At 41.2% G+C, this 18,130-nt stretch overlaps 1 protein-coding gene across 5 annotated transcripts in view; it reads left to right on the top strand.

Moving 5' to 3' along the window:
- The window catches only part of LOC110537414 (chromodomain-helicase-DNA-binding protein 4), a 76,735-nt gene that overhangs the window by 6,522 nt on the left and 52,083 nt on the right, over nt 1-18,130 (top strand). For all 5 annotated transcript variants that reach the window (XM_036941386.1, XM_036941374.1, XM_036941383.1 and 2 more), the window contains exon 12: nt 211-414. In XM_036941386.1, coding sequence (XP_036797281.1) covers nt 211-414 — 204 coding nt within the window. The remainder of the gene's footprint in view (nt 1-210; nt 415-18,130) is intronic.

Below are 18,130 nucleotides of genomic sequence, written 5' to 3'. Positions count from 1 at the left end.
CACCATAATTTGCAAAATACATTCATAAAAAATCCTACAATGTGATTTTCTGGATTTTTTTTCTCATTTTGTCTGTCATAGTTGAATTGTACCTATGATGAAAATTACAGGCCTCTCTCATGTTTTTAAGTGGGAGAACTTGCACAATTGGTGGCTGACTAAATAATTTTTTTGCCCCGCTGTATCTGATTGTTCCTGAATTTCCCTTAGTGCCCGGGCATGAAAGGTAAAGTCCAGAAGGTTCTGACCTGGAAGTGGGGTGAACCTCCTTCCCCTACACCTGTGCCCCGCCCCCTGGACCTCCCAGCCGAGGCCCCAGACCCTGTCCCATTGGCCGGCCGACCAGAGAGGCAGTTCTTTGTCAAATGGTGCAACATGTCTTACTGGCACTGCTCCTGGGTTCAAGAGCTACAGGTAACACGCACAACCAGCAATATGCCACTGTAATATGCAGGATCAATTTGGGCTGTGGTGGCCATTACATTTTGTCAGACTGTTATTGTCATGCAAAAGTCTGCCGGTCTCTTGGTAATTGACCGTAAATTAATATAAACACATTAGGGGACAGAATGCGGTCGGACTATTACGTAATTGGTATATATATTACTCTTACAGAATTTCCACATGGGCGAGGATATTGGAAATTTAATCAAAGCCTACTGGATGATTAACTAGGACAGAAGAATTCATAACTGACTTTTTTCAACATAACATAGGTACATCAGATGCCCTTATTGTATGGGACACTTTTAAATGTGCCTTTAGAGGCCATGCAATTTAGTACTCATCGATAAAACAAAAGCAATTTAGGTCAAAAGAGTACATATTAACAAAGGAAATTGAAGGACTAACAGTACAGATAGATAGCAATAAAAACTGTACCATAGAGGCACAGAATAAGTTACGAGGAAAAACAAAAATAAATGGAGGAACTTATTCTAGAAAGATCCAGTGTAATATATTATAAAAATAAAGCAAACTGGATGGAATATGGGGAAAAATGCATCAAATTATTTTTAGTTTGTTTTGAATTTTTTTTGTTTTGAAAAATGTGTTACAAATGATGGAGTCACTCATGATTCACCGGAATCATGAGCTGGTGCACGACATCTAAGGAAGTCTCGAGCAATTGCTCGTTTCAGGTAGAGGTAGAGCATCTCATGATAAGCTGTAGACCACACTACCTACCGAGAGAGTTTTCATCTGTATTCTTCGTAGCTGTTTACATACCACCCCAGTCAGAGGCTGGCACTAAGACAGCATTGAATGAGCTGTATTCCGCCATAAGTAAACAAGAAAACGCTCACCCAGAGGCGGCGCGCCTAGTAGTCGGGGACTTTAATGCAGGGAAACTTAAATCCGTTTTTACCAAATTTCTATCAGCATGTTAAATGTGCAACCAGAGGAAAAATAACTCTGGAACACCTATACTCCACACACAGAGCCACATACAAGGCTCTCCCTTGCCCTCCATTTGGCAAATCTGACCATAATTCTATTCTCCTGATTCCTGCTTACAAGCAAAAATTAAAGCGGGAAGCACCAGTGACTAGATCAATAAAAAAGTGGTCAGATGAAGCAGATGCTAAGCTACAGGACTGTTTTGCTAGCACAGACTGGAATATGTTCCGGGATTCCTCCGATGGCATTGAGGAGTGTCTTTGGCTTCATCAATAAGTGTATCGATGATGTTGTCCCCACAGTGATTGTACGTACATACTCCAACCAGAAGCCATGGATTATAGGCAGCATCCGCACTGAGCTAAAGGCTAGAGCTGCCGCTTTCAAGGAGCGGGACTCTAACCGTGAAGCTTATAAGAAATCCCACTATGCCCTCTGACGAACCATCAAACAGGCAAAGCATCAATACAGGACTAAGATCAAGTCGTACTACACCGGCTCTGAAGCTCGTCGGATGTGGCAGGGCCTGCAAACCATTACAGACTACAAAGGGAAGCACAGCCGAGAGCTGCCCAGTGACACGAGCCTACCAGACGAGCTAAAGTACTTCTATGCTCGCTTCGAGGCAAATAACACTGAAACATGCATGAGAGCACCAGCTGTTCCGGAAGACTTGTGCGATCACACTCTCCGCAGCCGATGTGAGTAAGACCTTTAAAAAGGTCAACATTCACAAGGCCGCAGGGCCAGACGGATTACCAGGACGTGTACTGCGAGCATGCGCTGACCAACTGGCAAGTGTCTTCGCTGACATTTTCAACCTCTCCCTATCCGTGTTTGTAATACCAACATGTTTTAAGCAGATCACCATAGTGCCTGTTCCCAAGAACACTAAGGTAACCTGCCTAAATGACTACCAACCCGTAGCACTCACCTCTGTAGCCATTTAAGTGCTTTGAAATGCTGGTCATGGCTCACATCAACACCATCATCCCAGAAACCCTAGACCCACTCCAATTTGCATACCGCCCCAACAGCTCCACAGATGATGCAGTCTCTATTGCACTCCACATTGCCCGTTCCCACCTGGACAAAAGGTACACCTATGCGAGAATGCTATTCATTGACTACAGCTCAGCCAGCGTTCAACACCAAAGTACCCTCAAAGCTCATCAATAAGCTAAACCTACAAACCTATTCCCCCTCAGGAGACTGAAAAGATTTGGCATGGGTCCTCAGATCCTCAAAAGGTTCTACAGCTGCACCATCGAGAGCATCCTGACTGGTTGCATCACTGCCTGGTATGGCAACTGCTCAGCCTCTGACCGCAAGGCACTACAGAGGGTAGTGCGAACGTCCCAGTATATCACTGGGGCCAAGCTTCCTGCCATCCGGGACCTCTATACCAGACGGTGTCAGAGGAAGGCCCTAAAAATTGCCAAAGACCCCAGCCACTCCAGTCATAGACTGTTCTCTCTGCTACCGACTGTTCTCTCTGCTACCCCTCCCCCTCTTTACACCACTGCTACTCTCTGTTGTTATCTATGCGTAGTCACTTTAATAACTCTACCTACATGTGCATACTACCTCAACTAACCGGTACCCCCGCACATTGAGTCTGTATCGGTACCCCTCTGTATATAGTCTCACTATTGTTATTTTACTGCTGCTCTTTAATTACGTATTACTTTTATCTCTTATTCTTATCTGTATTTTTTTTAAACTGCATTGTTGGTTAGGGGCTCGTAAGTAAGCATTTCACTGTAAGGTTGTATTCGGCGCACGTGACTAATACAATTTGATTTGATTTGAACTATATTTTGAAAGAGGAGTAATGTACTTTAAGAATATGTTTTCGTTTGTCTCCTCCATCTCCACTAACCGAAGCTAATTGTATGGATTTTTAATAATCTAAATTAACATCTGTACAGAAAGACTCGTTTGAAGGCCAAATTACTGAGGAGGAACTTCTTGATGCAATTAAAGCCTTTAAGTCCGTGAAAACTCCAGGGCTGGATGTTACACCAGTGGAAGTATACCAAACTTTTTTTGATATACTCAGAGGACCATTAGTTGCATGTTTTAACCACTCCTATATAAATGGTAGATTATCGGACACGCAACAAGAAGGTCTGATATCATAATTACTGAAACAGGATCCAAGTGGTATATATAAAGATCCAGTCCATTTAAAAAATGTAATTGAAGGCCTCTTACACTTCAGTGTTGTGATGCAAAAATTCTAGCTAAATGCCTGGTGCATAGAATTAAAAAGGTTTTGTCAGATATTATTCATCCTAATCAGACAGTTTTTTGCATTGGAGATAATGTAAGACAAGTACTGGAAACAATAGAATACTATGAAATATCTGTGAAACCAGGCCTGGATTTCATAGCTGACTTTGAAAAGGCTTTTGATTAACAACGACTGCAGTTTATATATAGATGCCTGGAATATTTAAATTTTGGCTACATCTCAGAAAGTTTCGAACTGTCAAGAGGAGTAAAACAAGGTTGTCCTGTCAAGGGGTGAGTGTAGCTGGTGCATGGAAGTCAGGCGCAGGAGAGCAGAGATGAGTGGAAAAAGCACTTTACTAAGGCAATCATTTGCACAGAACGCATCCGCGTCACAAAACAAATGCCCAACGAACAAGAGAGGCATCACAAAGTACAAAAACCCAAGTACAAAGTACCGGCTGCCACAAAGCACAGGTAATAAAACAAAACCCGGTGCAAACCAACCGGAAGCGTGCCAACCTTGACAATAAACAATTTCACACGCAGACATGGGGGGAACAGAGGGTTAAATACATGACAAGTAATGAGGGAAATGTAAACCAGGTGTGTGGGAAAACAAGACAAAACAAATGGACATTTTTATTTATTTTATTTAACCTTTATTTAACCAGGAAGGGCAAATTGAGATTAAAATCTATTTTTCAAGAGCGCCCTGGCCAAGATAGGCAGCACCAAGTCATTATAAAAAAATTATAGACAGACAACATGAAAAACTACAAGTAATCTAGTAAAAACCATTGAATTCACAAGAGTATAAAACAGCAATTAAAAACATTGACAGGTCAGGGAATCAGCCTCAAAATCCTTTATCGGTGATTTAAAAACACCAATAGGGACAAGTTCTTCCAGTTTTAAAGTATTTTGTAAGGTGTTCCAAGACGATGGCGCAGAGAACATAAAAGCCCTTTTACCAAATTCAGTTCGGACATTTGGAACAGTTAGCAGGATAAAGTCCAGCGAACGAAGAGAGTACCCACCACATTTCTGAACAATAAAAATGCACAAATAAAAAGGTAGTAAACCCAAAATGGCTTTGTAAATAAAAGTATACCAGTGACTGAGCCTACGAGTGACTAGAGAAGGCCAGCCAACCCTGGTATACAAAGTGCAGGGGTGCGTAAGGGTTTTGCAGTTTAAAATAAATCTCAAAGTGCCATGGTAAAGAGTGTCAATTGATCTCAAACACTGAGCAGAAGCATTCATATATAAAATATCCCCATAGTCTAGTAAAGGCATAAATGTAGCTGATACTAGCCTCCTTCTGGCTTCAAAAGAAAAACAGGCCTTATTCCTAAAATTAAAATCCCAATTTCAGCTTCAATTTTTTGTAAGTTGTTGAATATGCAATTTAAAAGAGAGGCCGTCATCAATTAAAATTCCAAGATATTTATACAAGGTTACAACCTCAATCTCCTTGCCCTGACAGGTAGTAATAGGTGAAAGGTTCAGAGGTCTATTTCTTGCATTATAAAACACCATTAGTTTAGTTTTGTCAGTATTGAGGATAAGCTTCAATTGACACAAGGTATGTTGAACAGTATAAAAAGCAGTTTGCATGTTCTGGAAAGCTTTTGTAAGAGACGAGGCACAACAGTAAATAACAGTATCATCAGCATAAAAATGAAGTTATGCATTTTGGACATTTTTGTTTAAATCATTTATATAAATAGTGAATAAGAGAGGACCAAGTACAGAGCCTTGGGGCACACCATTCAAGACAGACAATTGAACAGACATAATTGGTATATATATTACTCTTACAGAATTTCCACATGGGCGAGGATATTGGAAATTTAATCAAAGCCTACTGGATGATTAACTAGGACAGAAGAATTCATAACTGACTTTTTTCAACATAACATAGGTACATCAGATGCCCTTATTGTATGGGACACTTTTAAATGTGCCTTTAGAGGCCATGCAATTTAGTACTCATCGATAAAACAAAAGCAATTTAGGTCAAAAGAGTACATATTAACAAAGGAAATTGAAGGACTAACAGTACAGATAGATAGCAATAAAAACTGTACCATAGAGGCACAGAATAAGTTACGAGGAAAAACAAAAATAAATGGAGGAACTTATTCTAGAAAGATCCAGTGTAATATATTATAAAAATAAAGCAAACTGGATGGAATATGGGGAAAAATGCATCAAATTATTTTTAGTTTGTTTTGAATTTTTTTTGTTTTGAAAAATGTGTTACAAATGATGGAGTCACTCATGATTCACCGGAATCATGAGCTGGTGCACGACATCTAAGGAAGTCTCGAGCAATTGCTCGTTTCAGGTAGAGGTAGAGCATCTCATGATAAGCTGTAGACCACACTACCTACCGAGAGAGTTTTCATCTGTATTCTTCGTAGCTGTTTACATACCACCCCAGTCAGAGGCTGGCACTAAGACAGCATTGAATGAGCTGTATTCCGCCATAAGTAAACAAGAAAACGCTCACCCAGAGGCGGCGCGCCTAGTAGTCGGGGACTTTAATGCAGGGAAACTTAAATCCGTTTTTACCAAATTTCTATCAGCATGTTAAATGTGCAACCAGAGGAAAAATAACTCTGGAACACCTATACTCCACACACAGAGCCACATACAAGGCTCTCCCTTGCCCTCCATTTGGCAAATCTGACCATAATTCTATTCTCCTGATTCCTGCTTACAAGCAAAAATTAAAGCGGGAAGCACCAGTGACTAGATCAATAAAAAAGTGGTCAGATGAAGCAGATGCTAAGCTACAGGACTGTTTTGCTAGCACAGACTGGAATATGTTCCGGGATTCCTCCGATGGCATTGAGGAGTGTCTTTGGCTTCATCAATAAGTGTATCGATGATGTTGTCCCCACAGTGATTGTACGTACATACTCCAACCAGAAGCCATGGATTATAGGCAGCATCCGCACTGAGCTAAAGGCTAGAGCTGCCGCTTTCAAGGAGCGGGACTCTAACCGTGAAGCTTATAAGAAATCCCACTATGCCCTCTGACGAACCATCAAACAGGCAAAGCATCAATACAGGACTAAGATCAAGTCGTACTACACCGGCTCTGAAGCTCGTCGGATGTGGCAGGGCCTGCAAACCATTACAGACTACAAAGGGAAGCACAGCCGAGAGCTGCCCAGTGACACGAGCCTACCAGACGAGCTAAAGTACTTCTATGCTCGCTTCGAGGCAAATAACACTGAAACATGCATGAGAGCACCAGCTGTTCCGGAAGACTTGTGCGATCACACTCTCCGCAGCCGATGTGAGTAAGACCTTTAAAAAGGTCAACATTCACAAGGCCGCAGGGCCAGACGGATTACCAGGACGTGTACTGCGAGCATGCGCTGACCAACTGGCAAGTGTCTTCGCTGACATTTTCAACCTCTCCCTATCCGTGTTTGTAATACCAACATGTTTTAAGCAGATCACCATAGTGCCTGTTCCCAAGAACACTAAGGTAACCTGCCTAAATGACTACCAACCCGTAGCACTCACCTCTGTAGCCATTTAAGTGCTTTGAAATGCTGGTCATGGCTCACATCAACACCATCATCCCAGAAACCCTAGACCCACTCCAATTTGCATACCGCCCCAACAGCTCCACAGATGATGCAGTCTCTATTGCACTCCACATTGCCCGTTCCCACCTGGACAAAAGGTACACCTATGCGAGAATGCTATTCATTGACTACAGCTCAGCCAGCGTTCAACACCAAAGTACCCTCAAAGCTCATCAATAAGCTAAACCTACAAACCTATTCCCCCTCAGGAGACTGAAAAGATTTGGCATGGGTCCTCAGATCCTCAAAAGGTTCTACAGCTGCACCATCGAGAGCATCCTGACTGGTTGCATCACTGCCTGGTATGGCAACTGCTCAGCCTCCGACCGCAAGGCACTACAGAGGGTAGTGCGAACGTCCCAGTATATCACTGGGGCCAAGCTTCCTGCCATCCGGGACCTCTATACCAGACGGTGTCAGAGGAAGGCCCTAAAAATTGCCAAAGACCCCAGCCACTCCAGTCATAGACTGTTCTCTCTGCTACCGACTGTTCTCTCTGCTACCCCTCCCCCTCTTTACACCACTGCTACTCTCTGTTGTTATCTATGCGTAGTCACTTTAATAACTCTACCTACATGTGCATACTACCTCAACTAACCGGTACCCCCGCACATTGAGTCTGTATCGGTACCCCTCTGTATATAGTCTCACTATTGTTATTTTACTGCTGCTCTTTAATTACGTATTACTTTTATCTCTTATTCTTATCTGTATTTTTTTTAAACTGCATTGTTGGTTAGGGGCTCGTAAGTAAGCATTTCACTGTAAGGTTGTATTCGGCGCACGTGACTAATACAATTTGATTTGATTTGAACTATATTTTGAAAGAGGAGTAATGTACTTTAAGAATATGTTTTCGTTTGTCTCCTCCATCTCCACTAACCGAAGCTAATTGTATGGATTTTTAATAATCTAAATTAACATCTGTACAGAAAGACTCGTTTGAAGGCCAAATTACTGAGGAGGAACTTCTTGATGCAATTAAAGCCTTTAAGTCCGTGAAAACTCCAGGGCTGGATGTTACACCAGTGGAAGTATACCAAACTTTTTTTGATATACTCAGAGGACCATTAGTTGCATGTTTTAACCACTCCTATATAAATGGTAGATTATCGGACACGCAACAAGAAGGTCTGATATCATAATTACTGAAACAGGATCCAAGTGGTATATATAAAGATCCAGTCCATTTAAAAAATGTAATTGAAGGCCTCTTACACTTCAGTGTTGTGATGCAAAAATTCTAGCTAAATGCCTGGTGCATAGAATTAAAAAGGTTTTGTCAGATATTATTCATCCTAATCAGACAGTTTTTTGCATTGGAGATAATGTAAGACAAGTACTGGAAACAATAGAATACTATGAAATATCTGTGAAACCAGGCCTGGATTTCATAGCTGACTTTGAAAAGGCTTTTGATTAACAACGACTGCAGTTTATATATAGATGCCTGGAATATTTAAATTTTGGCTACATCTCAGAAAGTTTCGAACTGTCAAGAGGAGTAAAACAAGGTTGTCCTGTCAAGGGGTGAGTGTAGCTGGTGCATGGAAGTCAGGCGCAGGAGAGCAGAGATGAGTGGAAAAAGCACTTTACTAAGGCAATCATTTGCACAGAACGCATCCGCGTCACAAAACAAATGCCCAACGAACAAGAGAGGCATCACAAAGTACAAAAACCCAAGTACAAAGTACCGGCTGCCACAAAGCACAGGTAATAAAACAAAACCCGGTGCAAACCAACCGGAAGCGTGCCAACCTTGACAATAAACAATTTCACACGCAGACATGGGGGGAACAGAGGGTTAAATACATGACAAGTAATGAGGGAAATGTAAACCAGGTGTGTGGGAAAACAAGACAAAACAAATGGACATTTTTATTTATTTTATTTAACCTTTATTTAACCAGGAAGGGCAAATTGAGATTAAAATCTATTTTTCAAGAGCGCCCTGGCCAAGATAGGCAGCACCAAGTCATTATAAAAAAATTATAGACAGACAACATGAAAAACTACAAGTAATCTAGTAAAAACCATTGAATTCACAAGAGTATAAAACAGCAATTAAAAACATTGACAGGTCAGGGAATCAGCCTCAAAATCCTTTATCGGTGATTTAAAAACACCAATAGGGACAAGTTCTTCCAGTTTTAAAGTATTTTGTAAGGTGTTCCAAGACGATGGCGCAGAGAACATAAAAGCCCTTTTACCAAATTCAGTTCGGACATTTGGAACAGTTAGCAGGATAAAGTCCAGCGAACGAAGAGAGTACCCACCACATTTCTGAACAATAAAAATGCACAAATAAAAAGGTAGTAAACCCAAAATGGCTTTGTAAATAAAAGTATACCAGTGACTGAGCCTACGAGTGACTAGAGAAGGCCAGCCAACCCTGGTATACAAAGTGCAGGGGTGCGTAAGGGTTTTGCAGTTTAAAATAAATCTCAAAGTGCCATGGTAAAGAGTGTCAATTGATCTCAAACACTGAGCAGAAGCATTCATATATAAAATATCCCCATAGTCTAGTAAAGGCATAAATGTAGCTGATACTAGCCTCCTTCTGGCTTCAAAAGAAAAACAGGCCTTATTCCTAAAATTAAAATCCCAATTTCAGCTTCAATTTTTTGTAAGTTGTTGAATATGCAATTTAAAAGAGAGGCCGTCATCAATTAAAATTCCAAGATATTTATACAAGGTTACAACCTCAATCTCCTTGCCCTGACAGGTAGTAATAGGTGAAAGGTTCAGAGGTCTATTTCTTGCATTATAAAACACCATTAGTTTAGTTTTGTCAGTATTGAGGATAAGCTTCAATTGACACAAGGTATGTTGAACAGTATAAAAAGCAGTTTGCATGTTCTGGAAAGCTTTTGTAAGAGACGAGGCACAACAGTAAATAACAGTATCATCAGCATAAAAATGAAGTTATGCATTTTGGACATTTTTGTTTAAATCATTTATATAAATAGTGAATAAGAGAGGACCAAGTACAGAGCCTTGGGGCACACCATTCAAGACAGACAATTGAACAGACATAAGCCCATCAAATTGAGTGCATTGAGTTCTATCAGACAGATAGTTAGCAAACCATGCAACTGCATGCTCCGAAAGACCTACACTCAACAATCTCTGCCTTAGTATAGCATGATCAACTGTATCAAAAGCCTTAGAGAGATCAATAAAAAGTGAGACACAGTGCTGTTTTTTGTCAATGGCTTCAGTGATATCATTTAAAACCTTCATGGCTGCTGTAATTGTGCTATGCTTCTTCCTGAAGCCCGATTGGTACATTGATCAAATAGAGTTAGTAAATAAAAACTATTTTAGCTGTTCACTTACAAGGGTTTCAAGTATTTTCACCTGGGCTGACAGCTTTGAGATTGGCCTATAATTATTTAAAAGAGTTGGATCTCCCCCTTTTAAAAGTGGTTGGACAAATGCTGATTTCCAGATCTTTGGAATTTCATTACATTCCAGGGTTAGATTGAACAGATATGTAAGTGGTTCAGCTATGAAATCAGCTGCCAGATTTAAAAAGCAGGGATCCAAAAGATCAGGACCTGCAGGCTTTGTCTGATCTATGGACTTCAGGACTTTATGTACCACCTGCACTGAGAATGGCAAAAAGCAAAAAGTTTGACCAGCTCTCACTGGTTCATCCACACAGGGTTGTACAGAGACGGAGGACACTGAATCAAACAGCCTACCAGATGATACAAAGTGCTCATTGAAACAATTCAGCATTTCAGTTGTCATATACAGCAACAGAGTCCTTCAATACACATGACGGTAATTCATTAGCCAGTTGAGTCTATGGGGGCGCTATTTCATTATTGGATAAAAAAACGTGCCCGTTTTAAGCGCAATATTTTGTCACGAAAAGATGCTCGACTATGCATATAATTGACAGCTTTGGAAAGAAAACAGTCTAACGTTTCCAAAACTGCAAAGATATTATCTGTGAGTGCCACATAACTCATGCTACAGGCGAAACCAAGATGAAACTTCAAACAGGAAATGAGCAGAATTTCTGAAGCTCTGTTTTCCAATGTCTCCTTATATGGCTGTGAATGCACCAGGAACGAGCCTGCGCTTTCTGTCGTTTCTTCAAGATGTCTGCAGCATTGTGACGTATTTGTAGGCATATCATTGGAAGATTGGCCATAAGAGACTACATTTTCCAGGGGTCCGCTCGGTGTCCTTTGTCTAAATTGGTGCGTAATCTTCAGTTGCGGGCATTTTCTCCTGGGATTCAGGACAGAAAGCACACTTCCACGAACGATATATCATCGAAGAGATACGTGAAAAACACCTTGAGGATTGGTTCTAAACAACGTTTGCCATGTTTCAGTCGATATTATGGAGTTAATTTGGAAAAAAGTTTGGCGTTTTGATGACTGGATTTTCGTTTTTTTTTGGTAGCCAAACATGACGCACCAAACGGAGCGATTTCTCCTAAACAAATAATCTTTCAGGAAAAACTGAACATTTGCTATCTAACAGAGTCTTCTCAATGAAAACATCTGAAGTTCTTCGAAGGTAAATGATTTTATTTGAATGCTTTTCTGGTTTTTGTGAAAATGTTGCCTGCTGAATGCTAACGCTAATGCTAACGCTAAATGCTACGCTAGCTAGCTACTGTTACACAAATGATTGTTTTCCTATGGTTGAGAAGCATATTTTGAAAATCTGAGATGACAGTGTTGTTAACAAAAGCCTAAGCTTGAGAGCTAGCATATTTATTTCATTTCATTTGCGATTTTCATGAATAGTTAACGTTGCGTTATGGTAATGAGCTTGAGGCTGTATTCACGATCCCGGATCCGGGATGGCTAAGTGCTAGAGGTTAACATTACTGTTACCAGACATAGACTTAATAGCCTTCCAAAACTTTCTAGGGTCATTCAGGTTATCAGTGGTAACAGACATAAAATATTCAGACTTGTCCTTCCTGAGAAGAAAATAACACTTATTTTGTAACTGCCTAAAAATAAGCCAATCAGCATCAGAACATGATTTCCTTGCTTTAGCCCAGGCTAGATTACGGTTGTGAATAATACAAGACAGCTCAGAAGAAAACCATGGATTATCCCGCCCTTTAACCCTGAACCTGCGGAATGGGGCATGTTTGTTTACTATTTGGGAAAAACTACCATGAAAGAATTTCCAGGCAGTTTCCACATCAGGGATAAGCTCAATCTGCTCCAGTCAAAATAAAACAAATCATGAAAGAAAGCCTGCTCATTAAAACACTTCAAATTTCTCTTACGAATAAAAAGTGGTTTGTCTTTGGAACCTTAGTATTTCTAACAGCAACAACAGCACAATGGTCACTTAAATCCTTACAAAAAACACCAACCGCAGAATATTTATGTGGAACATTTGTCAATATCAAATCAATCAGGGTAGATTTATCTGGGCATTTAAGATTTGGGTGGGTTAATCAACTGGGTAAGATTCATAGAATTACAAAACATTTTTAAATCATCAGACACCGGCTTTAACCAACACCAGTTGAGATCACCAATCAAGATCATTTCACTGTAAAGAAGCTTAGACATAAGGTGCGTCAAAGAAGAAAATGCATCACCAAGAGCAGAGGGGGGTCTATAACAGCCAATCACAGTTATAGAGAGACCCTTTGAAACCTCAATATTCAAAGCAAGAAAATCCAACTGTTTACAAATAGTTTCAGACTTTGCCATACTTAAAGGGAATTTAGATTTGACATATATAGCCACACCCCCACCTTTCTTAACCCGATCAGTGCGATAAACATTGTAACCACTTATACAAATATCCTTATCAAAAACAGACTTGCTGAGCCAGGGTTCAGAAAACACAATTACATCAGCATCAGTTGATTTAGCCCAAATCCTAACCCCATCCATTTTTGACAACAGGCTGCGTACATTTAAATGAAAAATACCAAAACCAGATCTAGATTTAAAATCAGAGGGGGTTTGGAGACATTGCATATCAGGGCCAGGGTTAGGTTGCACGTTACCTGATATCAACAAAAGAAGAATAACTAGGCACCTCTGTTTAATAACCTTGCACGGCTTCTATTTTTTAAGAGACCTACTGCAAGCAAATTCTTCAAGTGAGGTTCCAGACAATATAAAACAGTCATTTAAAACCATTAGACTTTGGTAGTGACACAAATTCTTACTGTTCACATCATGCCACAAATACATCGGCACTTGGACGAGTGGACCGGGTAAAAAAGAGCGAGTTCCTGCAGACAAAATGTCCAATGGACGGGAGAGCACATTGTCAAATGTACTCACCCAGCGACAATGTTTGTTTTCTCCAGAGTTCAGTAAAGTCAATACCACGAAAACTGTCATTTTCTCTGACAATTTTTTTTTTAAATTAGAGGCCAACGAAGGTAAGGGGAGAGAGAGACAGCGTGTATGTATGAGTCTGAATGTGAGTGTTTGCGCGTGTAAGTAGATTGGGTGTTGAGGTCGATAGAGAGAACGTTGAGATTGTTGAGCAGCCACTGACAGCCAGGCGAAGAACAAAAAGGAGCAGCTTGGACAAGGCACTCCGCAGACGAAGGAGGAACTCAGGCCAGCCAGGCGAAGAGCAAACAGGAGCAGCTTGGACAAGACACTCCACAGACGAAGGAGGAACTCAGGCCAGCCAGGCGAAGAGCAAACAGGAGCAGCTTGGACAAGACACTCCGCAGACGAAGGAGGAACTTAGGCCAGCCAGGCGAAGAGCAAACAGGAGCAGCTTGGACAAGACACTCCGCAGACGAAGGAGGAACTCAGGCCAGCCAGAGATAGGATTACTTTGGTAAACCTCAAGTAATGAAGTGCCGAGTTGAAGAGGACCCGTGATCTTTACACCAGCAAAAATAAAATAGTTTGCACTACACAACAACGAAGTTACGCAACCATAAATAAATAGGTTATTAGTAGGTTAAAATGTACTGGAGGCTCGGCAATGGCTAGAAGACCGGTGACGTCGAACGCCGCCCGAACAAGGAGAGGAACCGACTTCGGGGGAAGTCCACTATCGGCATATCTATTTATTATTGCCATAGAAAAGTTAGCTGTTAAAATTAGATCCAACAGTAATATTAAGGGATTAGAAATCCGTGGCTTAAAAACAAAGGTGTACATTTTTATTGAAAGTTAGCAAAAATAGATATGAGGTTGCTACCATGGAAAGGAAAATACATGTATATTTGTGGGAAAATCACTCTGATTAACTTTTTAGTCATATCATATTTACCTATTTGCTTATGGTTTTGCCTACACCTAGTGACCTGCTTTTTAAATTATATGGAAAAAATATATTACATTTTATTTGGAATTGCAAGCCAGACAAAATTCAAATGGATTATTGATATAATGAATTTGAGTTCAGAGGTCAGAAATGATTAAATATTAAAGCATTAGACCTCTCACTAAAGGCATCAGTCATACAAAAGTTATATTTAAATCCGAAATGGTTCTCTAGTAAATTAGTAAGAATGTCTCACCCAATGTTCAAGAATGGCCTTTTTTCCCTTTATTCAGATTACAACTGCTTTCTTTCGGTTATTTGAAAACGAAATCATCTCCAAAATATTTTTATTTTTTAAACAAGCCTTAGAAAGTTGGTTGCAATTTCAGTTTAATCCACCTGAAAAGACAGAACAAATAATACAACAAATATTGTGGGTGAACTCAAATATACTAATTGATTAAAACAACTTTTTTTTATAATCTTTGTAAATTATATCAAAAATAGGACTGGTGGAGTTGTTACACATGCAGCTAACACAGACAACATGCCTACCACTTTGAAGATGGCAAATATTTTTTATTGTGAAACAGACAACATAAGACAAAAAAACTGAACTTGATCGTGCATAACTATTCACCACCCCAAAGTCAATACTTTGTAGAGCCACCTTTTGCAGCAATTACATCTGCAAGTCTCTTGGGGTATGTCTTTATAAGCTTGACACATCTATCCCCTGGGATCTTTGCCCATTCTTCAAGGCAAAACTGCTCCAGCTCCTTCAAGTTGGATGGGTTCCGCTGGTGTAGAGCAATCTTTAAGTCATACCACAGATTCTCAGTTGGATGGAGGTCTGGGCTTTGATTAGAGCATTACAAGAAATGTAAATGTTTCCCCTTAAACAACTCGAGTGTTGTTTTAGCAGTATGCTTCGGCTCATTGTCCTTCTGGAAGGTCCTGCTCTGTCGCAGTCTCAAATCTCTGGAAGACTAAAACAGGTTTCACTCAAGAATTTCCCTGTATTTAGCACCATCCATTTTTCAACTCTTACCAGTTTCCCAGTCCCTGCCAATGAAAAACATCCCCACAGTGAAGCATGGTGGTGGCAGCATCATTCTGTGGGGATGTTTGTGGTGTTCTCGGGGTGATGAGAGGTGTTGGGTTTGCGCCAGACATAGTGTTTTCCTTGAATGCCAAAAAGCTACATATAAGTCTCATCTGACCGGAGTACCTTCTTCCTTGTGTTTGGGGAGTCTACCACATGCTTTTTGGCGAAACACCAAATGTGTTTGCTTATTTCTTTCTTTAAAATTAAGCAATGGCTTTTTTCTGGCCACTCTTCAGTAAAGCCCAGCTCTGGAGAGTGTACTGCTTAAAGTGATCCTATGGAAAGATATTCCAATCTCCGCTGTGGAGATTTGCAGCTCCTTCAGGGTTATCTTTGGTCTCTTTGTTGCCTCTCTGATTAATGCCCTCCTTGCCTGGTCTGTGGGTTTTGGTGGGCAGCTCGCACTTGGCAGGTTTGTTGTGGTGCCATATTCTTTCCATTTTTTAATAATGGATTTAATGGTGCTCCGTGGGATGTTAAAAGCTTCACATATTTTTTTTATAACCCAACCCTGATCTGTACTTCTCCACAACTTTGTCCCTGACCTATTTGGAGAGTTCCTTGGTCTTTATAGTGCCTCTTGCTTGGTGGTGCAGACTCTGGGGCCTTTCAGAACAGGTGTATGTATATACACTGCTCAAAAAGGGAACACTAAAATAACACATCCTAGATCTGAATGAATGAAATATTCTTATTAAATACTTTTTTCTTTACATAGTTGAATGTGCTGACAACAAAATCACACAACAATTATCAATGGAAATCAAATTTATCAACCCATGGAGGTCTGGATTTGGAGTCACACTCAAAATTAAAGTGGACAACCACACTACAGGCTGATCCAACTTTGATGTAATGTCCTTAAAACAAGTAAAAATGAGGCTCAGTAGTGTGTGTGGCCTCCACGTGCCTGTAGGACCTCCCTACAACGTCTGGGCATGCTCCTGATGAGGTAGTGGATGGTCTCCTGAGGGATCTCCTCCCAGACCTGGACTAAAGCATCCGTCAACTCCTGGACAGTCTGTAGTGCAACGTGGCGTTGGTGGATGGAGCGAGACATGATGTCCCAGATGTGCTCAATTGTATTCAGGTCTGGGGAACGGGCCGGCCAGTCCATAGCATCAATGCCTTCCTCTTGCAGGAACTGCTGACACACTCCAGCTACATGAGGTCTAGCATTGTCTTGCATTTGGAAGAACCCGGGGCCAACCGCACCAGCATATGGTCTCACAAGGGGTCTGAGGATCTCTTCTCGGTACCTAATGGCAGTCAGGCTACCTCATGGGCTGTGCGGCCCCCCAAAGAAATGCCACCCCACACTATGACTGACCCACCGCCAAACCGGTCATGCTGGAGGATGTTGCAGGCAGCAGAACGTTCTCCACGGCGTCTCCAGACTCTGTCACGTCTGTCACGTGCTCAGTGTGAACCTGCTTTCATCTGTGAAGAGCACAGGGCGCCAGTGGCGAATTTGCCAATCTTGGTGTTCTCTGGCAAATGCCAAACGTCCTGCACGGTGCTGGGCTGTAAGCACAACCCCCACCTGTGGACGTCAGGCCCTCATACCACCCTCACGGAGTCTGTTTCTGACCGTTTGAGCAGACACATGCACATTTGTGGCCTGCTGGAGGTCATTTTGCAGGGCTCTGGCAGTGCTCCTCCTTGCACAAAGGCGGAGGTAGCGGTCCTGCTGCTGGGTTGTTGCCCTCCTATGGCCTCCTCCACGTCTCCTGATGTACTGGCCTGTCTCCTGGTAGCGCCTCCATGCTCTGGACACTACGCTGAGAGACACTGCAAACCTTCTTGCCACAGCTCGCATTGATGTGCCATCCTGGATGAGCTGCACTACCTGAGCCACTTGTGTGGGTTGTAGACTCCGTCTCATGCTACCGCTGGAGTGAAAGCACCGCCAGCATTCAAAAGTGACCAAAACATCAGCCAGGAAGCATAGGAACTGAGAAGTGGTCTGTGGTCCCCACCTGCAGACCACTCCTTTATCTTGCTAATTGCCTATAATATCCACCTGTTGTCTATTCCATTTGCACAACAGCATGTGAAATGTATTGTCAATCACTGTTGCTTCCTAAGTGGACAGTTTGATTTCACAGAAGTGTGATTGACTTGGAGTTACATTGTGTTGTTTAAGTGTTCCTTTATTTTTTTGAGCAGTGTATATACTGAGATCATGTGACACTTAGACTGCACACAGGTGGACTTTATTTAACTAATTATGTGACTTCTGAAGGTAATTGGTTGCACCAGACATTATTTAGGGGCTTCATAGCAAAGGGAGTGAATACATATGCACGCACACCACTTTTCCGTATTTCCATTTTTTTGCATTTTTTGAAACAAGTCATTTTTTAAAATTTCACTTAATTTATTTGGACTATTTAGTGTATGTCCATTACATGAAATCCAAATAAAAATACATTTAAATTATAGGTTGTAATGCAACAAAATAGGAAAAATGCAGAAGGAGATTAATACTTTTGCAAGGCACTGTACCGATTCCATGGCACATGGTTTATGAATT

The sequence above is a fragment of the Oncorhynchus mykiss genome, chromosome 2, assembly GCF_013265735.2.
Source record: "Oncorhynchus mykiss isolate Arlee chromosome 2, USDA_OmykA_1.1, whole genome shotgun sequence".
Lineage (NCBI taxonomy): Eukaryota > Metazoa > Chordata > Actinopteri > Salmoniformes > Salmonidae > Oncorhynchus > Oncorhynchus mykiss.
The sequence above is the reverse complement of the archived record's forward strand: the minus strand, read 5'-3'. Positions and strand labels throughout refer to the sequence as shown.